The sequence below is a fragment of the Bos grunniens genome, chromosome X (genome assembly GCF_055505025.1).
Source record: "Bos grunniens cultivar Pamir isolate PY7600 chromosome X, Bosgru_T2T1.0, whole genome shotgun sequence".
Lineage (NCBI taxonomy): Eukaryota > Metazoa > Chordata > Mammalia > Artiodactyla > Bovidae > Bos > Bos grunniens.
Window position 1 is genome coordinate 40,503,870 of NC_141194.1, and position 22,406 is coordinate 40,526,275.

General features: G+C 36.6%; 1 protein-coding gene across 8 annotated transcripts in view; it reads right to left on the reverse strand.

The window, feature by feature from the left end:
* CASK (calcium/calmodulin dependent serine protein kinase) overlaps positions 1 to 22,406 on the reverse strand; it is a 377,321-nt gene that overhangs the window by 216,712 nt on the left and 138,203 nt on the right. For all 8 annotated transcript variants that reach the window (XM_086387080.1, XM_086387078.1, XM_086387076.1 and 5 more), the window contains exon 3: positions 20,692 to 20,797. In XM_086387080.1, the coding sequence (XP_086243206.1) occupies positions 20,692 to 20,797 (106 nt within the window). The remainder of the gene's footprint in view (positions 1 to 20,691; positions 20,798 to 22,406) is intronic.

A 22,406-nucleotide genomic window follows, 5' to 3' on the forward strand; every position in this document is an offset into this window, starting at 1 on the left:
CAGAGAATCAACTTTGACTCCTACTTCCTTATTTCCTTTATCCAATCATCAAATCCTGTCCATTCTAATTCCTAAACATCTTCAGGTTCTATTCACTTCCTTTCACTGCTACTGACACTGATCTATCCTAGCCATCAACATTCATACTAAATCACTCTAATGGCTTCCTAATTCTCTCCACATTTAAATCCAATTCGCTAGCAATACTATAGCCAAAAAATGCTTTTAAAATGGAAGTCTGATCATATACCTTTGCTTATCATGGCATCTACATCTTTAAGATAAAATCCCAAATTCTTGCCATGTCTTAAAAGACTCATCAAGATTTTGCTCTTATTTCTTGTGAACCTCTTGAACCCTTGATGGTATGCAGGAGAAATATGAAGAGTATCTTTAAGCCAAATAATACTTTCTAGACTCTGGTAAAAAGGCAGAATAAATATATTTTTCATATTCCCATACTAATATTCAAAGACACTGCCTACTGACTTAAGTCAATGACCAGTAGAGGGACTAACAACCTTATCTCTACTTCTGAGTATTACAAATTCTCTTGGGCCCAGTGATCTCACAAAGATATGAAATCCACTCTAGTTAATGGCATTCTAGTCAAGTCCACAGATAAGGACTAAGGCCATAAAAACAAAACAGAATTCATCTACAACTCTCTCTGTCTAGACTTATACATGTAAGGGCAGTTTTAGAATGAAATAAAGTATTTTTCTAATTAATATGACAGAGATTAGTTCAGTTCTTTATATCACAATTTCAAGTTAAAGTCTACAACTCTTATGCAATGCTCATAGGAATGCAAAGTGGTACAACATTTGATGGAATACAAACATAGATGGAATTTGGCATTAATAATAGTATAAAATGATGTACATACAGGGTTATTAATGTAAAAGAAGAAGACTAGAAATTACCCAAATATCCATCAATAGGGACCTGACTTAATAAACAATTCGACATCCATAATGGAGTACTAAGCAGGTGTAAATAGGAATGAAGAAGATGTTTACATATTGCTATGGAAAGATTCCTGGTGTTTTCATATTGTGAAATTTAAAATAATCAAGATTTAGAAAAGAGTATATAAGAGTGTGTAAGAAGGGGGTGGTACAAAAATATATATGCATTTTCTCATATTTTCAAACAGAAATAATGAACAATAAAATTAAAACTAATTTTACAAAATAATTTTCTCTAAGGTAGGAGGTGAATGGGGACAGAGTCAAGTGAGACCTTTCTGAATGAATCTTATTCATAAGTTTGACTTTTCAATCATGTACATATATATAATAATCTAAAAACAAAATTAAGTCAAGAAGAAGTAAGAGACAGTTCCTAAAATGTAAGTGATATAGACATCTGAGTAAGCTCAGGAGACTATCAGTGCAACACCCTGGTTGTGATATCATACTAGTTTTGCAAAATGTTAACACTGGGAGAAACTGGGAAACATCTGCAATACAAGGATCTCTCTGTATTATTTCTTACGGCTGCATGGAAGTCAATAATTATCTCAATAAAAACTTTAATAAAAAAAGAAACTGAAATAAACATACCTAACTGTATGTCAAGCTTGTGGCATAGGCACAAAGAGAACAGTTATTTAAGTGACTTTAAAACCCAGTGTTTTGATTGTGCCACCCTACTGGGATATACTCAAAGGATGAACAGAGGGCAAAGAAATCCTAATCTGTATTCAGTGTCTTGCTTTTATTATATGTTTAAACTAGTAGGATGAAGCTATTAATAGTATGCTACTGTGGCAAGACATCCAGATTTCCAGACAAAAGATGTACGAATATAAAAATTTTAAAGTTAAGTAAAATTTTTACTAAATTATGTTAAATATTATAGTATAATGTATATAGTAAATAGTATTATATAGTATAATGTATACTATACACTATACTATATACTATAGTATAATGTGTAATATAATATATACTATATAGTATTATATAGTATAATGTACATAGTATAAAGTATTATAGTATAATAAATAAAATATGTAGTATAAATTATGTTAAGTATTATAGTATAATATCTAGTATGCTAAGTGAAATAAGTCAGATGAAGACAAATACTGTATGACATGACTTACATGTGGAATCTAAAAAAATAAAAACAAGTGAATACTTATTTCCAGTTACCAGTGAGGAAAAGGAGAAAGGAGGGGCAAGACAGGGGTAGAGGATTAAGAGGTACAAAATATTATGTATAAAATAAATAAGCTATAAGGATATATTATATGACACAGGGAATTTAAACAATGTTCTACAATTAATACAAATGGAGGACAACCTATAAAAGTTGTGAATCACTATATTGTATACCTGTAACATATATTAACTAATGTCAATTTTAAAAATGATTTAAAAAATTAAAATTAAAAATTAAGTAAAAAACTCTAATTTCTTTCTTGTTTTTAAAAAACTTTATCTTATGGAAAATTTCAAAAGTATAAAGTAATGAAGGCTCCTGTATTCATTACCCTACTCCAACAATTAACAACTCACTGGCTAATCCTGTTTTACCTATACTTCAGTCCCATTCTCACTGCTCACCCCCTACCTGATTCTTATGCAAACCCCAGACTTTATGTATAAATATTTCAGTACTTATCTCCAAATTGTAGGAACCCTTGTTGCAAAATAACTTTTATAAAATTATAAAATGATACATTAAAAACTAACAATTCCTTATTATATAATAAATGTCTCACTAAATAAAAATTTGTAATTGTTACTTTAAACTGGAAATAATAGTGTAAACTCAAGGTTTCATGTTTGATTGCTTAAGTCTGATTGACGAAAACTTTTTCATTTCTAATAACTTTAGATTTACATAAAAACTGCAAAGATGGTTCAGAGAGTCCTTATATACCCCTCACTCAACTCCCCTAATGTTAACATCTTAGGCAACCACAGGACATTTGTCAAAACTAAGAGAGTAACACTGGTGCATTACTATTAACTCAACTCCAGATTGTATTTGGACTTCACATGTTTGTTGACTAAAATACTTTCTTTGTTCTGATTTTTTTTTTTTTTTTTTAGATGGCAGTTGTGGGTTTGGGGGTAAGGATACCACAGAGGTGAAATGTCCTTCTGAGAACATCACCTCAGTGGGCATGTGATATCCACATGACTTACCAGTGATGTTAACTTGCTTCTTTGGTTAAAAAGGGTCAGCCAAGTTTCTCCATTGTAAAGTTACTATGTTCCCCTTTCCAACCTCTGTTCTTCGAAAATGAGTTGCTAGGTCCAGTCTACACTTAAGACGGGAGGGGATTATCTACATATATTATTTGGAACTTTTCTGTAAGGAAGGTTTTTCTCTTCTCTGTGTATATGTTCAATCATCTCTGACTCTTTGCGACCCCATGGGCTGTAGCCCACCAGGCTCCTCCGTCCATGGGATTCTCCAGGCAAGAATACTGGAGTGGGTTGCCATTTCCTCCTCAAGGGGATCTTCCCGACCCAGGAATTGAACCCATATCTCCTGTGTCTCCTGCATTGGCAGGTGGATTCTTAACCCACTGAGCTACCTGGGAAGCAGCTCTTCTCTACCATTGATTTATTCAATAATTTATTTATATTGGTATGGGCTCATATATACTTAATTCCTACCTTGGGTTATAGCCTAGTACTGGGCTTCCCAGGTGGCGCTAGTGGTAAAGAACCTGCCTGCTAATGCAGGAGATGAAAGAGATGCAGGTTCAGTCCCTGGGTTCAGAGCCTCGTGGATGACAGCCCATGGGGTTGCAAAGAGTTGGACATGACTGAGTAACTGGAGCACATAGCCTAGTGCTACACTATTTTGTTGCTCTAATCTGTTCCCGTTTTGGCCACTGGGAGCTCTTTCAGATTGGTGCTTTGTCCCTTTCACGTGCCCCCTCAACTTTCTGTTTTGTTTTTTTTTAGCATTACCTTACTTCCAGGCAGTATAAAATGCTCCAAGTTTGTGTTTTCTCTGCCTCAGTCTTAGAATAATTTTTATAAAGAGCCTTGGCTCCTTTCATGGGAGAATGTATTTAGAAATGAAGATTTGGATGTGGGTTTGCTCATTATATTGCAGTGCCACAGCTTCTAGGCCCTTTCAGTGGCAGAAATGTATGTATGTGTACTAATCCATACACATGTATTTGTATTTATTTCTGTATCTGTACTCACATGTATATGAGTACATGTATGTATACACATACAGACACACATATGTATACATTCATGTGTGTAAACATGTTAAATATGTGTACATGCTAAATATGATGTCATTCTGCCATCTCCAACTCTAATCCAGCACCACAGGCTTCACTCTAGTCTTCATTCTTATTTGTAATTTCTTTCCCTAACAGAATCTTAAACTTCTGCATATTTAAAAAGTCAATACAGAATGGAGTATTACTCAGCCATTAAAAAGAATACATTTGAATCAGCTCTAATGAGGTGGATGAAACTGGAGCCTATTATACAGAGTGAAGTAAGCCAGAAAGAAAAACACCAACACAGTATAATAACGCATATATATGGAATTTAGAAAGATGGTAACAATAGTCCTGTATGTGAGACAGCAAAAGAGACACAGATGTATAGAACAGTCTTTTGGACTCTGTGGGAGAGGGCGAGGGTGGGATGATTTGGGAGAATGGCACTGAAACATGTACATTATCATATGTGAAACAAATCACCAGTCCAGGTTTGATGCAGGATACAGGATGCTTGGGGCTGGTGCACTGGGATGACCCAGAGGGATGGGATGGGGAGGGAGGAGGGTGGGGGTTCAGGATGGGGAACACATATACACCCATGGTGGATTCATGTCAATGTATGGCAAAACCAATATAATATTGTAAAGTAATTAGCCTCCAATTAAAATAAATAAATTTATATTAAAAAAAAACACAAAAAGTCAACATACAAAAAGGTCCAGAAATGTAAAACAAAACAGGCAAATTTTGGGAAAATAGTTGCAAATGCATGAAAAAGGTAAATATCCTTAGTAAATAAGGAATTCTTACAAAATGGCAAAAAAACTAAAGAAAGTAAACATGAAAAAGAAATGGGTAAACATACTTCTAAAATATTTGACGATATTAGTAATAAAATTAATGCAAATGAAACCAAAATGTCATTGTGACCTACCAAAATGTAAACATGGTTGCTTTCATTTATCACTGGCTTGATATAAATTAGTACCATCCTTATGAGCAATAACATGACACTACGTAAAAGGAGTTTTAACTCTACTGCCTACACTTCTGATAGGTGATGTCTCTGAGTGAAGACAATAGAAAAGCTGGATCAAAAGTTCCTGAAAACATCAAAGTACTAATCAAATTGTCAGGAATAGTGGCTAAAATCTAACAGTGGGAACTAAGAGAGGAAAGCCAAGGATCAAAGTACTTCTCTTGCCCTGGGGACATTTGCTTATACAGAAGATCTCTAATGGAAAACAAGTCAGAATTCAGGGGAACATCATAAACTACTCTCCAACATCATGCGAAATGCCGGGCTAAATGAAGCACATTCTGGAATCAAGATTGCAGGGAGAAATATCAATAACCTCAGACATGCAGATGACACCACCCTTATGGCTGAAAGCGAAGAGGAACTAAAGAGCCTCTTGATGAAAGTGAAAGAAGAGAGTGAAAAAGCTGGCTTAAAACTTAACATCAAAACATTAAGATCATGGCATCTGGTCCCATTACTTCATGGGAAATAGATGGGGAAACAATGGAACAGTGAGAGACTTTATTTTTTGGGGGGCTCCAAAATCACTGCAGATGGTGACTGCAGCCATGAAATTAAAAGACGCTTGCTCCTTGGAAGAAAAGCTATGACAAACCTAGACAACATATCAAAAAGCAGAGATGTTACTTTGCTGACAAAGGTCCATCTAGTCAAAGCTATGGTTTTTATAGTAGTCATGTATGGATGTGAGTGTTGGATCATAAAGAAAGCCGAGCGCTGAAGAACTGATGCTTTTGAACTGTGGTGCTGGAGACTCTTGAGGGTCCCTTGAACTGCAAGATCATACCAGTCAATTCTAAAGGAAATCAGTCCTCAATATTCACTGGAAGGACTGATGCTGAAGCTGAAGTTCCAGTACTATGGCCACCTGATGTGATGAACTGACTCACTGGAAAAGACCCTGATGATGGGAAAGATTGAGGGCAGGAGGAGAAGGGGATGGCAGAGGATGAGATGGCTGGATGGCATCACCGACTCGATGGATATGAGTTTGAGCAAGCTCCAGGAATGGACAGGGATGGACAGGGAAGCCTGGTGTGCTGCAGTCCATGGGGTCACAAAGAGACAAACACGACTGAGCAACTGAAATGAACTCTCCAATATTGAGCTAGGACCCTAAAGAGCTAGGCATGAACTGGAAGTGATCAGTGCCTTCACATACTTGCAATCCCGCTTTACCTTTGATTGGCCCTGAAAATCTAAGCCCTGAACCTTGATTAAGGTAGTCCCAGACTGCTAGTGCTTAAACGTGCCAGTAGAAGGGAATTAAAGTTCTCTCTAGAGGAAGAAAGCATTATTCAGTGCCAAATATTTTCAAAATAATTTCTAGCCCGCAGTCAAAATGAATCAGGTATATAAAGGGGTAAGATATCTTGATCAAGAACCAGCAAAAATGACAGACAATAATGATGAATAGGGATTTTATATACAGAGATTATCCTACATAGATTATTGAATAGGGAAACCTACTATGTCTCATAATATAAAAGCTGAGCTTGAATATTTTTTTGAAAAAAAGAGAAAATATATAGATTTTAAAAAGGAAAACACAAAGTTCAGAAAAGAAGGTAGAAGATATAGAGAATACTATAAGGTATACCTATATCTATACTTAATTGGGTCACAAAGGTGATGAGAGAAAAAGGCAAAGGTAGTATTTGAAGAGATAATGGCTGAGAATATTCTCTAATCATAAACAATATCAATACACCTATTCAAGAGACCTAAAAACCTAAGGCAGGATTAAAACACATGCACACACACACCCCACATCACAGAAAAAACTATAGAAAACAAAAGATGAAGAAAACATTTTTTCAATAACCTTAAAAATAAAGAAAGACTATCCTCAGAGAGAAGTGACAGAGTGCTAGCTGAAGTCTCAATATCAATGGAAGCTAGAAAACAGTAGAATCATATATAATGGAAAGAAAACATCAACCTAGAATTCTCTACCCAGTGGCTATCCCTCAACACTAAAGGGAATCTAAAGAAATTCTGAAACTAACAGAAATGGAGTTTGCACTTAGCAGATTGACACACAAAAAAATGAATCCAGGTAAAACTTTAGAGATGCTGAAAGAATAAATAACAAAGAAAGGATTAGTGTGTAGGTAAATCTAAACAAATAACAATAATAATATAATTTGGAGTGATGTAAATACATGCAACTTACACATTTATATACACAAATATCCTATAAGTCAAGGGTTGCATTATATGGAATTAATGTGCTATACAGTGCTGATATTGTTCAGGAAGACAATAATGACATCAACATTAGGATTTGATGAATTAGGGAGGCATTTCTGGGGTATACACTCAGATAACGGCAAAGGGTACTTAAACTTCTGAATTAATAGAAGAAAAATGAAATAACAAAACGTTTTCAACTGATTCAAATAAATCAGGGAAGGTGAAGAAATACGTAATAGTTGGTATAAAGAGAAAGCACATAAGAAGACCATAATGTCAATCAAAATATACTAAAATTAAATGTAAAAGAAATAAATGCTCTAATTAAAAAATGAAGATTCAGAGTCTAGAATAAAAAAACAACTATATTCCTTTAATGAGAGACACATGTAAAACCCAAGGATACAAAAAGTTTGAAATTTTAAAAAGGAAATAAATTCTAGAAAATTAAATCCAAAGTAGAAGGACAGAAAAAACAACAAATAGAAATTACTGAAATAGAAAATAAACACACAGTAAAAAGGAATTAGAGCTAAAAGTCACTGATTAAAAGACTAATAAAATGGGTAAATATCTGGCAAGGCTGGGAAAGAAAAAGAAAAGGCGGAAATTACTTCCATTAAGAATGAAAAAGACCCTGTAGAGATATTATGAACCACTTTATGATAAAATTGTTTAAAGTTTAGATAAAATGCACTCATTCCAGCAAAATACAATTATTGAAGGGTGAAAGATTAATAAACAAAAACCCAAATATTCCTATAAATATTTAAGGAATTGAATCAGACATGAAAACCCTTCTCAAAAGAAAGTCTGGCCTGGATGGGTTTATAGGTGAGTTCTACCACTTACGTACGGAAAACAAAAAACAGAGACTACTTCTCAATTCATTTTATGAGACTACCGTAATCTAGATATAAAAATCTGATACGGATAGTACAAGAAAATTATAGTATAATCTTCCCACAAACATAGATGTAAAAAGTCTAAACAAAATACAAGCAGACCAAATCTAATAATAAAAAGGATTATATGGATTATAAATCAACACCAAGTGTGGTTAATGAAAGAATCAATGAAATTCATTGCATTAGCAGAGTAAAGAAAACCATATGATCACTTCAATATACACAGAAGAAAAAGAATTTGATAAAATTCACCATCCATTTATGCCTAGCAAACCCTAAGATCAGAAATGAATAAAGATTTGCTATCATTATTCTGGATATTTTATCCACTGCAGTAAAGGCTAGAGAAAGAATCCTCTTCATACACAGATGATCAAGTATGCAGAAAACCCACACAGTTCTATAGATAAATTATTAGAAATGATGAAGCTTGATGAATAGAAGGAATATAATGTCAATATAAGGAAGGAGAGTAAGAGAGAGAGAAAGGGGGAGGGAAGGAGAGATTGACCTACATTTAAAAGCAAATACCTAAGAATCTAACAAAAGATGTATATAACTTCTATGAAGAAAAGTATAAAACTTTATTGAAAGACATCAAGGATCTAAATAAATGGGAAGACAGACACTATATTCATAAATTGGAAGACTCAATAATAAATCTGTCAATTATTCTCAAGCTGCTATAAAGATTTGACATAATAATTTAAGGCAAAATCTCAACAGTTTTTTAAGTGTGCGTATGTATAAATTGACAACTTGATTCTAAAATGGAAATGGAAAATGCAGAGACAAGTACAGCTCTTAAGAAATGTCTAAAGAAGAACAAAGTGGAAAGCCCTGCTCTACTAGTAACCAGGACTTATTGTAAAGCTAAGACATTGTACTCGCAGCACAATGTCAGGCAAATAGGCCAAGAGACCGGAACAGAGCCTGGAACAATCGCACATATATAGATGCCTGATTTATGGCAAAAGTGGTACTACAGAGCAGTCTTTTCAGTAATTGTGCTGAGACTATTGACTATCCATATGGAAAAAATGAAACTAGACTGCTACCTTACGGTGTACCTCAAATCAGTTCCAGGTGGACAGGAAAACAACAGAATATCTTCATAATCTCAGGGGAGTAAATAATTTCTTAAACAAGATACAAAAACACTGGCCATAAAATTTTAAAATGATAAATTAGACTATATTAAAATCACAAACTTCTGTTAATCAAAAGATATCATTACAAGAATGAAGAGATAGGTGACTAAATGGCAATTAGGGAAGAATATTCAGGAAGATTACCAGTGGTCATGTATGGTTTTGAGAGCTGGACCATAAAGAAGGCAGAGCGCCCAAGAATTGATGCCTTTGAACTGTGGTGCTAAAGAAGACTCCTGAGAGTCCCTTGGACAGCAAGGCGATCAAACTAGTCAATCTTAAGGTAAATCAAACTTGAATACTTATTGGAGGGACTGATGCTGAAGCTGAAGCTCCAGTATTTTGGTCACCAGTATTTGGGATGCGAACAGCTGACTCATTGGAAAAGTCCCTGATGCTGGGAAAGATTGAGGGCAGAAGGAGAAGAGGCCGTCAGAGGATGAGGTGGCTGGATGGCATCAATGATGCAATGGACATGAACTTTGGTAAACTCTGGGAGATGGTGATGGACAGGGAGGCCTGGTGTGTTGCAGTTCATGGGGTTGCAAAGAGTCACACGACTGGGCGACTGAACAACAATCAGGAAGAACTACAAGGAGATTCTACTACACACCAATTGGCTACAATTGGGATGTATATAGAGAGTAACATGGAAACATACATTACTATATGTAAAATAGATAGCCAATGGGAATTTGCTGTTTCACTCAGGAACTCAAACCAGGGCTCAGTAACAACCTAGAGGGGTGGAATGGGGAGGTGCAGGGATGTTTAAGTGGGAGGGGACATAAGTAAACCTATGCCTGATCCATGTTGATGTTTGGCAGAGACCAACAAAACACTATAAAGCAATTATCCTTCAATTAAAAATAAATTTAAAAATTCCAACAATGCCAAGTATTAGCAAAGGTGTGTAGCATAGGTAATAATTAATCATGAGAATAAAAGGAAGGCATAAGTTAGCAAATAAGGACTAAAAACAGTATTTTAAACATGGGGCAGTGCCAAGAAAACTAGGACTTGGATCACCTTAGAGAGGCATATACCACTGGTAAAGGGTCAGTTTACACATCTACTTTAGAAAATAGCCTGATGTTATCTAGGAAAACTGAAGTTATATCAATATAAACTCTGAAACCTATTAACTCTACTCCTAGGTCTACACCCTATATGAATGTTTACTTAGGTGCACTAGGATACAGGTACAAGATTGTTTACAACATTACTGTTCAACATAGCCAAATCTGGAAACAACTCAAATACACATTAACATTTACATGAATAAATAAACGTGTGAATGTTTGTTCACTAACACTATATAGCACTATAGCAACAAAGTAATAGAGATCAAACTAACCTGGATAAATCTCACAGACTCAAAAAGAATGTATACTGTATGAGTCTATGAAAATAGATTTCAAAAGGTAGATAACACTGAATTACACTATTCAGGGATACCTATTTAGATGGTATACAAAGAAAAAACATGGAAGTTAGGTCTAGATTAGTGTTAATTGTGAGAGAGGTAGGGGGTTGCAATCAGAAAGGGGAATTTGAGGGCTGTTGAAGTGCTGGCAGTTTTAAAATTTCTTGACCTGGGTTGCAGCTACATGGTTCCTTACTTTACAGTAATTTATGCTTGTATAGTGCTGTGTATGCATTTTTCTAAATGTAATACATTCTATTAAAAAGGTTAAATCTATGTGTGATAGAGGTGTTTGTATGCATTCATATACTAATTCTAATATCTAGGAATTCAACTTCTAAAAACTCATTTTGAGGACATAAGGCAATCAGGGGGTGTGTGCAAGTAATTAAGTACAAGAATATGATTAATTATAACATTACTTCTAATACAGAAAAACAGAAAACAGTGTAAATATCCAACTTTAGAGAAAATTTAAGTGTAGCACAAGCATATATAGTTCAGACATCTTAATGTGGCCATTAAAATGTTATATCTAAAAAAGTATTTAAGCGTATTATGTGCATACATGCTCAGCTGTGTCTGACTCTTTGCGACCCCAGGGACTGTAGCCCACCAGGCTCCTCTGTCCATGGGATTTTCCAGGCAAGAATACTGGAGTGGGTTGCCATTTCCTTCTCCAGGGGATCTTCCTAACCCAGGGAGTGAACCCGCGGCTCCTGCATCTCCTGCACTGGCAGGAGGATTCTTTACCACTGGGAAGCCCCATTTACTTGTATAGCAAAATGCTTAAAATTATTAAGTTAAAAGAACCAGGATACAAAATTGTATGTATAAATGATCTCAACTTAGTGCAACTGTGATCATGGGTATACATAGAAGGAAATGTTTTTGAAATGCTCACTGTGATTACCTTTTGCAAATGCTATTATTCTTATCATTATAATTTTCCATAATCTCTAAATTTGTACAAAGGATGTGTATTATATTACACTAAAAACAACTTATAAATTTTCATTTTAAATGAACTTCTTTTAAAAAACAAAGTTATCTGAACTTTCTTATTTTATATATACACAAATTTATTCAAAGTTATTTCATACACAAAAAAATTACCAGAGTGACAATTTCAAATGCATTTCTGAGATAGTAGGCATCAGAATGAAGTTTGTTTCCTAAAGTATTCAAAGCTTAACATCTATTCTACACTGTAATATCTCAATCTAGGATTTGTTTTATACAGAAATTGGGACACCTCCATTTTTTCCCTCCAAGAGATGTCAAAATGATATACTAATTACAATTAATAGTTAAAAAAAAAAAACAACCCAAGCTTTGCAATTATCTTTATAGGTAATTATATTTTGTTTTCAGATCCAGGAGTTTATTAACTCAAATCCTTCTTATGTTGTTCTCTATTATTGTGTGGAAAAGAGTTAACATAGAAGGTCTAACTATTATCTCTCAAAAGGCTTGCAAGGCATACCTCCAAGGTCAGCTCTTGATTGGCATATGGGAACTTGGATGGGTTCCGCCCCTCCTAAATGAAAAGAGTGGCTCACTGTGTCTAAACTGCTTGTGCAAACAATATGATTTATCCTGAACACCTGCTTTCTTTCTGGGAGTCTGGAATTTGCTATGTGCCAGGCAGAGGGTGTTTACATGACAAGCCCCTGACAAAAACCCTGGATGCTGAGTCTCTAATGAGCTTCCCTGGTGGACAACATCTCACATGTGTTGTCACAGCTGCTGGCTGGCAGAAGACCCTTGAAAGCTTGTGCCTTGCTACCCCTGGACTACAATCCATGCATCTTCTCCTTTTGCCGATTGTGCTTTATACCCTTTAGCTAGTAATAAATCATAGCTGTGAATATGACTATATGCTGAGTCCTAGGAGTCCTCTTAATGTTAGTAGCTCAGTCATGTCCAACTCTTTGCAACCTCATGGACAGTTACCAGGTTCCACTGTCCATGGAATTCTTCAGGCAAGAATACTGGAGTGGGTTACCACTTCCTTCTCCAGGAAGGAGTCCTCTTAGTAGATCATCAAATTTGGGAGTGGTCTTGGGGATCCCTGACACATAGTTCTTAAAACTAAAACACAACTAAACATTTAATATAGTGGTAAACCTAAGTCAACAGAAATGTTTAACACTGAGCACTTCCCTGGTGGCTCAGATGGTAAAGAGTCCTCCTGCAGTGCAGGAGATGTGGGTTCGATCCCTGGGTTGGGAAGATCCCCTGGAGAAGGAAATGGCAACCCACTCCAGTATTATTGTCTGTGAAATCCCATGGACAGAGAAGCCTGGTGGGTGACAGTCCAGAGTGTGGTAAAGAATCGGACATGACTGAGCAACTAACACACAGAGTTGTGTGTGAGTGTGCAGTCGCTTAGTCGTGTCCGACTCTTTGCGACCCCATGGACTGTAGCCCGCCAGGCTCCTCTGTCCATGGTATTCTCCAGGCAAGAATACTGGAGTGGGTTGCCATTTCCTTCTCCAGGGGATCTTCCCAACCCAGGGATCGAACCTGAGAGTTACAGAGTTCCAAATGTTATGTGCAGCCTGGATGGGATGGGGGTCTGGGGGAGAATGGATACATGTATATGTATGGCTGAGTCCCTTTGCTGTCCACCTGAGACTATCACAACATTGTTTGCTAATCGGCTATACCTCAATACAAAATAAAAAGTTTATTTTTATCCCTGCGATAGTCCTGGCCCTGCTGAAATCACATAAATAAAAGCATATCACAGAAAAAAAAATAAAAAGTTTTAAAAATAAAAAAAATGAAGAAGCACATTATAAAAAAAGAGAGATGTTTAATTTTAAAAAGTTTATGACACAGACATTTTCTTCCTCTTCTAACTAGCATTTACCAAAGACCTATACAGTCGCCTGGGCTTCCCTGGTGGCTCAGATGGTAAAGAATCTGCCTGCAGTGCAGGAGGCCCAGGTTTGATCCCTGGGTCGGGAAGATTCCCTGGAGAAGGAAATGGCAACCCACTCCAGTACTGTTGCCTGAAGAATCCCATTGACAGAGGAGACAAGAGGGTTATAGTCCAAGGGATCGCAAAGAATCGGACATGACTGAAGTGACTCAGCAAACACATACACACACACACACACACACACACAGAGTCACCCAGCTAGGTCCTTTCATGTATCTTAGATTATTAAATTACCAGAAGTATCAAGTTTCTAATGTTTACTAGGACCAAACTATTTCCCAACCGTTTCCTATTACCCAGCACTTAAAGAGGCATTCAAGAAATATGTGCTCAATGAATGAAGAGCAATTTCTATCATTACACATAAAACCACAAAATCAAAATAGATAAAACTAGCTATAAAAATATGTACAAATTTTCATATAAATTGTTACATCCAGATTTTTCTTGCCTGATATGAAACAAGTATGTTTTCTCTTAAGTGGCAAATTTGCTGGTAAGTAGTAATCAGTTCTACTCTATCAGTATAAATGACTTCCACAAACATTCCCTTCTCTGAGCATAAACACCAGATTAAAAATAAAATTTTAACAATAAAATTAAATAAAAGGACTTTTAGTCTACCTCTTTTGTGAGCTTCAAAAATACAAACTGTTAATATTATTTTAAAAGATACAAACTATTGTCTCCATGTCAGATGTGTTTTAAATCCATTTTTAATTACTCTAAGTCTCCCTGTGGTATATGTAATCATTCTATAATAAGGTAATTAAAATTTCTTGGCCAGCCAATTTAGGATTTACAGCTTAACTCAAGTATCAGATGCTACTAAACATAAGCCCTGATGTGTGACTTAGAAATAAACATTTTTTTTTTGGAAAGGGACAAAAGGGACAATATTTATTTACTCATTTTTTAACTTTTTATTTTATATTGGGGTATAACCGACTAACAATGTTGTGATAGTTTCAGGTGAACAGCGAAGGGACTCAGCCATACATATACATTTAATTTTGAGGTGGGGGGGTGACATGACACAGCCCTATCTTCAAAACTGGACCTATGTTTTAAAATGTTTATTTTGCTGAAAACAACTGCAAACTGCTACAGGCAAGTTCTAACTTAACTGTAATCTGGAACCCATGGATATAGTGTAAACACATGCAGATTTCTAACAAACTACTGTGTGTGTTGGGGATAATGACAACATGGTCTCTGAATAGTATTACCCTTACTTTAAAAGTCAATCATCTCTTGACCTCTCGCTTCAGGACCCACATTTGTTGACACTGAATATCTAGGGGGTGGGGCCTGGTACATCCTGGTTTAACAAGTTCTACTCAGGATTTTCCATTGCCAAAGTCTGAAATCTACAGCGCTAATCTTTTCCAGCAGTAAAATTCTGGTTCTGTCTCTGTATTTGAGTATGCTTCAGGCTTATAAATAAATCATTTATATCAACTAGTTCTAAGGATTCGCTAACTTGATAAGCAACAAGATTGAGCCATGTAATGTTGTGACTTCAGTTTAGGGGAAAAAAGGGGAGAGCTGGTTATAGATAGTCTGTGGCAAAGAAAGATATGGATACCATACCCAGAAAGTCAACAGTAACCCAAATATATTTGCTTGGTCTAGCCTTTTCTCCATCAAAATTATCAGAGCTATTTCCAAGTAGTCAACAAATAACAAAGTCAACTGACCTTATTTCATTTGCTTTCTCTTTGTCTACTCTGTATCAACGTCATGTCAGAAAACTAGAAAAGATCTAGATAACCCATAACCTGAGCAAAGAGACCTGAATACTAAGGGTCATCAGATCTATTGCCAGAAAAATTCTAGTGTAGCCCTGTCTATAACACATAGTAGCTATGTGAGCAATCTCTTATCTAGCCAGTAGGTGGAGGCGCGCACAAACTTATGCTTTGCTCTTTGATCCACAGGACTTTAAATCTTATAGCAATGAATGGTTTGGGTTTGTTCATTTGTTTTAAACTGAGAGGATCAAAGGGAATGCAAAAAAAAAGGGCAAAGATGACTGTTGAGGTGAATTTATAAAAAAAGAATGATACAAAAGAACAATTTTATATTTCTGTTTTGTTTCTAGCCCTTCTGAGAAATAACTAAGTTATTTTAACTGTGAATTTACAATCTACTTCCAGATCCCTAGGGCTAAAAGAACAATTCTAAATTGAGAAACAGATCCTTTAAAAATTCATGTTCAATCAAGGAAAGCAACATTAACTGAATATGACATGATACTAAGGAGTTGTTGAGTCTGCTAGATATGATAATAGTATTTTATACATACACAGAGACACACATATGGAGTCCTTATCTATAAATACAAACAGAGTATTTATAGGTGAAATGATATTTAGAAACTGCCAAGAAAAAAAAAAAGACAACAGTGAAGGATAAACAGAATAAGAATGGCAAAATATTGATAACTACTGAAGTTCAGTGACAGGCGCACAGAGGTTCCTTATATTATTTCCTTTCTATTTGAAAACTTCCAAAATAAAAGGTTAAAAACTAGGAAGCTATGTTCTAGTTATTTGGGTTAACAGTGAGATTATGTGGCTGGTAACTATGTAACTTCAATGAGGTCTTGTTCTTAATACATAGCCATCTAATCACAACTGAATCATACAAAATTTAGCTATATAAAATCCCATATAATTCAACATTGTGAAACTAAAACTAACCTGTTAAATCCACTGGAAACAATACTTTATCACTGTAGAGCAAGTCACCATCTTATAAGGTGAATGAACACTAATCTCTCATCTAGTTTTCATAATCTTATGAAGATTTTAAAGTTAAAAGACTTGGTCAAAGTCACGTAATTAGTAAAAATGATGGCGGTGGGATATTAACCCAAGTTTTATGACACCAAGGACCATCTTCTCTGTACTATACTTTTGCTTAGACCCCTTTGAAACAGATAGCAAATGTGAAATTTAGGTGAATTTTACAATTTTGCTTTCTGTGCTTGCCACTTTATAGTAAATTGCAAAATCTGCTGTCTAGTTTTCTTAGTGAATAAAAAAGTATGGACAGAAACAAATTTCTTGAATAAAGAATAAAATAAAAAAAGAATTATAATATGTCAAAATTGGAAGGGACGTTAAAGCCCCTCTGTAGTCCAAAATTAAAACCTTTTCTTCAGGACACCTGGATGGATCCAGGTTTAGCTTGAGCATTTCTAGTGCGGAATGGCAGACTCAGTGAAATAGCCGCTTCATTCATGGAATTAGTCTAATCATCAAAGAGGGCTTCCTTGCTTACAGGTGGAATCTACCTGCCACCTGTTGATTCTAGTTACAATTCCTCACCCTACACTGAATAATCACAGAATCCTCTTATACCTGATGATCTTTCAAAGCACTAAAGACATCCATTATGATCCACTATGGGCTTATGATCTGGGGACTCTCTTAGCAGCAAAAGAAAAATGAATAGATTCCTGGGTAACTAAAATTTCCTAGTCTTTTCAATAGCTCTTCCAGGCCAAATGGCCCTCAAAGTGGGCCTTAGGTATTTCTGGGAATACTCAAAGCGTTTTCAGGGGACACACATATCAGGATATTTTTAAGGCATTTAAGCCAAATAGGAAAAAGGAGTACGTCAAGGCTGTATGTTGTCATCCTACTTATTTAACTTATATGCAGAGTACATCACGAGAAATGCTGGGCTGGAAGAAGCACAAGCTGGAATCAAGATTGCCGGGAGAAATATCAATAACCTCAGATATGCAGATGACACCACCCTTATGGCAGAAAGTGAAGAGGAACTCAAAAGCCTCTTGATGAAAGTGAAAGAGGAGAGTGAAAAAGTTGGCTTAAAGCTCAACATTCAGAAAACTAAGATCATGGCATCTGGTCCCATCACTTCATGGGAAATAGATGGGGAAACAGTGGAAACAGTGGCTGACTATTTTTTGGGGCTCCAAAATCACTGCAGATGATGATTGCAGCCATGAAATTAAAAGACACTTACTCCTTGGAAGGAAAGTTATGACCAACCTAGATAGCATATTCAAAAGCAGAGATATTACTTTGCCAACAAAGGTTCGTCTAGTCAAGGCTATGGTTTTTCCAGTGGTCATGTATGGATATGAGAGTTGGACTGTGAAGAAAGCTGAGCACCGAAGAATTGATGCTTTTGAAGTGTGGTGTTGGAGAAGACTCTTGAGAGTCCCTTGGACTGCAAGGAGATCCAGCCAGTCCATCCTAAAGGAGACCAGTCCTAGGTGTTCATTGGAAGGACTGATGCTAAAGCTGAAACTCCAATACTTTGGCCACCTGATGAGAAGAGTTGACTCATTGGAAAAGACTCTGATGCTGGGAGGGATTGGGGGCAGGAGGAGAAGGGGATGACAGAGGATGAGATGGCTGGATGGCATCACTGACTCGATGCACATGAGTTTGAGTGAACTCTGGGAGTTGGTGATGGACAGGGAGGCCTGGCGTGCTGCAATTCATGGGGTCGCAAAGAGTCGGACACGACTGAGCAACTGAACTGAACTGAAGCCATAGCTACATTTGCCATGATTGGGTCTGTCTGAAAACAAGCCTGTGGTCTGTTGATTTTCCTTTTGTATCTCCACTCAGAAGAACCCATCTCAAAAACCAACCACTTACCTAGGCTGAAAAACCTGCCTAACTTCAAAGATACAATTGGGGAATGCAAAGCTTATGATCTGTGAGAGCAAAACTGCTTTGGAAAGGACGGGGAGAGCCACCTTATTTCATTCAGACAATATATTCACGGCAAAGCCATATCTAGTTTAGAATTAGACATCAATAGTAAGATGACTGTCACAGTGATGTCTATCAATGCTTTAATTTTATTTGAAAAATGAAGTCTGATTTGTTTTTCTGAGAGAAAGTGAGCCTGATTTGGCTGATGAGTTTGACGATGATGGCTAGCTCTGCCATTTAGGTCACAGAGCAGACATTTTCCATACACTGAATGAGATAAAGGTATAGTGCTAGAGTTTTGAAGAGAATGCATTTTTAAAAACATGCAAATGACTAAGAATTGCATCCTCACAATAAAAGTTTTTAATCAACTAAAAGCTATGTCTGGAAGCACATAGTTTTCAAACATCTTTTAGCAGGTTTGCCAACAAAAACTTTGCAGGCCGTGTCACTATGATGGAATTTCTAGGCTCTTTCCCACTCAGGCGATCCCATTCCGAAAGCATGCCAGTGTCCTGCTTATTAGGAACATTCTAGGGAGAATGGGCAATATACTGATATAACACACTGGGGCTGGGGCTTGGTTCTGCACACCACACACTTCTACTTAATGTACCCGAAGGTTCCATCCAGGGCTTTTAAAGCTGTTACAACAACTAACTAAACTGCTGACATCTTTTTCACATAAGCAGTTACACCTAAATTCACAGTGATCTTGCACTTATATACGTGAATGAATGAGTTTATATTAATTGGTCTTAAATTTCACCTTCTTTGTTTTAGGTCCTTGTAAAATAGTTTAAAATTTGGTCTAGATATTCACTTGATTAGCTAGCCCCTGGAGAGGGCAGCTTCTGACAAAGCTACCACCTCCAGGTCTTCACAACCTGGTATAATCCTCTCCTGTTGGGTTTGGACTGGATCTAGTGAGTTATTTCTAACTAATAGAATATGGCAGAAGTGATGGTGTGTGATTTCAGAGAGCAGGTTACAAGACTGACTTCTGTCTGCTTCCTACTTTTGTGGTCTTGCTTGCTGACTGACCCTGATGAAGCCAGCTGCCATGGAGCCTCTCTAGGGAGAAACCCAGTGACGAGGAACCTAGGGAGGCCTTGGGCCAACAGCTCATGAAAAACTCAGGCCCTCAGTCTGATAGCATGCTTCCAACAACCATGTGAGTGAGCTTGGAAGCAAATCCATCCCCAACAGAGCCTTAAAATGACTTTGGCCCTGGAAAATGCCTGGATTACCACCTTGTGAGAGACCCTAATCAAAGTCACTGATTAAAATTTTGAATAGTATGCCACCCCATAAGGCTTGATACAGTCTCTTTGGACACAATCATCCAACCAGCTATGAAACTACCCAACTGTACTACCCTTAGGCCACATTTCTCCATCTTACTGACAAAATTTTTGTGAGAAACATGTTGAGTGGCTTCCTCAAATCAAGACTTACTGTTATCTACAGAATATTCCTTGCCAATATGGTGACTGCATTAAAGGAAGTCTGTTAGTACTTGTTTTTAGTTGCTTAAGAGAGGCTTGCTCGGGGCTTCCCTCATGGCTCAGCTGGTAAAGAATCTGCTTGCAGTGCAGCAGACCTGGGTTCAAACCCTGGGTCAGGAAGATCCCCTGGAGAAGGAAATGGCAACCCAGTCCAGTATTCTAATGCCTGGAGAATCCCATGGACAGAGGAGCCTGGTGGGTTACAGTCCATGAGGTTGCAAAGAGCTGGACATGACTGAGCGACTTAACCACCATAGACAGGCTCGTGACATGGAGGCCTCTACTCTCAACCCAATCCTTTTCACTAAGACTCCTGTAGTTGGAATCGTATCTTTTGGGACCTCCTATTCTTCTGAACTCTATCTCCTCCGTTTTCCACTTCTCTAAAGTATGCTAAAAATGTGAGGGTAACCAAACATGCCCTTAGCCACTATGAACCTTACAGTGAGAGGTTCCTTTTATTCTTATTACTTCAGGTCATTCTGAACAGATGTGTTCACAACTATTTTGAAATTTTAAAAGTGTCAGCATTATCTAAGATGAACACTGCCTAAAGCTAACACTTAAGAAAATAAAATGCACACTCACAATTCAAAAACCATGTAAAGCATTCCATCTGAGCTATATGTCTCCAATAATTCTACAATGTGGGGATGTTTCAGCATATGACAGATACTGGCTTCCCGCTTTAGATCTGAAAAACAAACACAGAACACCTTGTTAGGCAGAATTCAAAAGACAATTCGAGTGAATGATGAATGAATGGATGGGATCTATGGTAACATGAAGACTTCTCTAACTATAGAGATGAAATCCCCCATTCAAACAAAGCTTAACTTTTTGCACTTTGACATCTTTGACAATATAACTTTTTAATATTTTTGCCAGCTTAAATCAATATACAAGTCAGCTATTATTAAGAAATGTAAATAACACAACTAAATACTTAACCCAAACTCTTGTAAACAGGTTTCAAAATGTATAACCCTTTCTTGATCAGCTAATAAACAACTCAATTTGCTGTCTTGAATTTTACTTCTTTTTCTGAGGTTTCCCTAAATTGCCTAAGGATATGATGTTTATTCCTTAGTCTAAAATCTAGCATTTATAGACACACATCAGGGAAGTTACATGAATAGAAGGCAAAAAATCAAAACAAAACAGTAAAGGTAAACAGAAAAGGCACTACTCTCAACATCAAAGTTAGAACTTACTTTACATCATCTATAAAATGTGTTGGATAATTCAAGATACTATCTTCACAGTGTTATTTTAAAAAACAAATTCAGATAATGCAGGAAAGACTGCTGTGTAAGTTACATAATACTATTTGAAAAATAAAAGTGTTAATATCCTCATCGTCGTGATCATCGCCATCACACAAAAATAGTTTGGGTGTAAGTGTCACTAGTCATGTCTACATGGAACAAGATAATTAAAGCCTTCCTGTGTTAACAGTGCTGGAGTTTCACCTGCTTGGAGATGAAAAAAATCCAATGTGACATTTTTATATTTGGAAGTAGAAGGGAGACAGGTAAAAGAACCAAGGTTAAGGATATACTGCACAAAGCAGAGAGATAATATTATGTCCTCTCTGATTTGTTAACTCAACTTAGTCTTAGCAACAAGAGCAATGGCCACAGAAGGAACCTTAGAGGATTCACAGAAGGTATAAATAAGGAAGTCAGTAAAGAAGACAAAAGAGAAGCCACCAGAAAAGGAAGAATCAATAATACAATATTAAGAAAGTCAAGAAAATGGGGGAATTAAGGCAACAGTAGTAAGAGAAGGGAGTTTCCCTGGTGCCGCCTGCCAAGGCTGCAGATGTGGGTTCAATCCCTAGGTTGGGAAGATCCCCTGGAGAAGGAAATGGCAACCTACTTCAATATTCTTGCCTGGGAAATCCCATGGACAGAGGAGCCTGGCAGACTACAGTCCATGGGGTTGCAAAGAGTCAGACACAAATTACCAACTAAACAAGAACAAAATTTAAGAGAAGGCTGAGAAAAGGCTGTAAGAAAGATTCAACCAGGAAAAGGCCATAAATGTTCTAAGTAAGATCAAATTCCGTGGAGAGGTCAGATTCAAACTTAGGATGCAGACAATGATGATATAACAAATTTAGGCTGATCACCTCTCTCACTGGTCTAAGTACTCAATATGATTGTTGTCATTTAATGTCCCAACAAGCCTGCGAGATAAGTATTTTACAGATGAGGAAACTGAGACTTTGAAACCTGTTCAGGATCACATAGCGATTACAAGGGGTTGGTTTTGAGCCCTGGCCTAACTCCAAAGTCAGT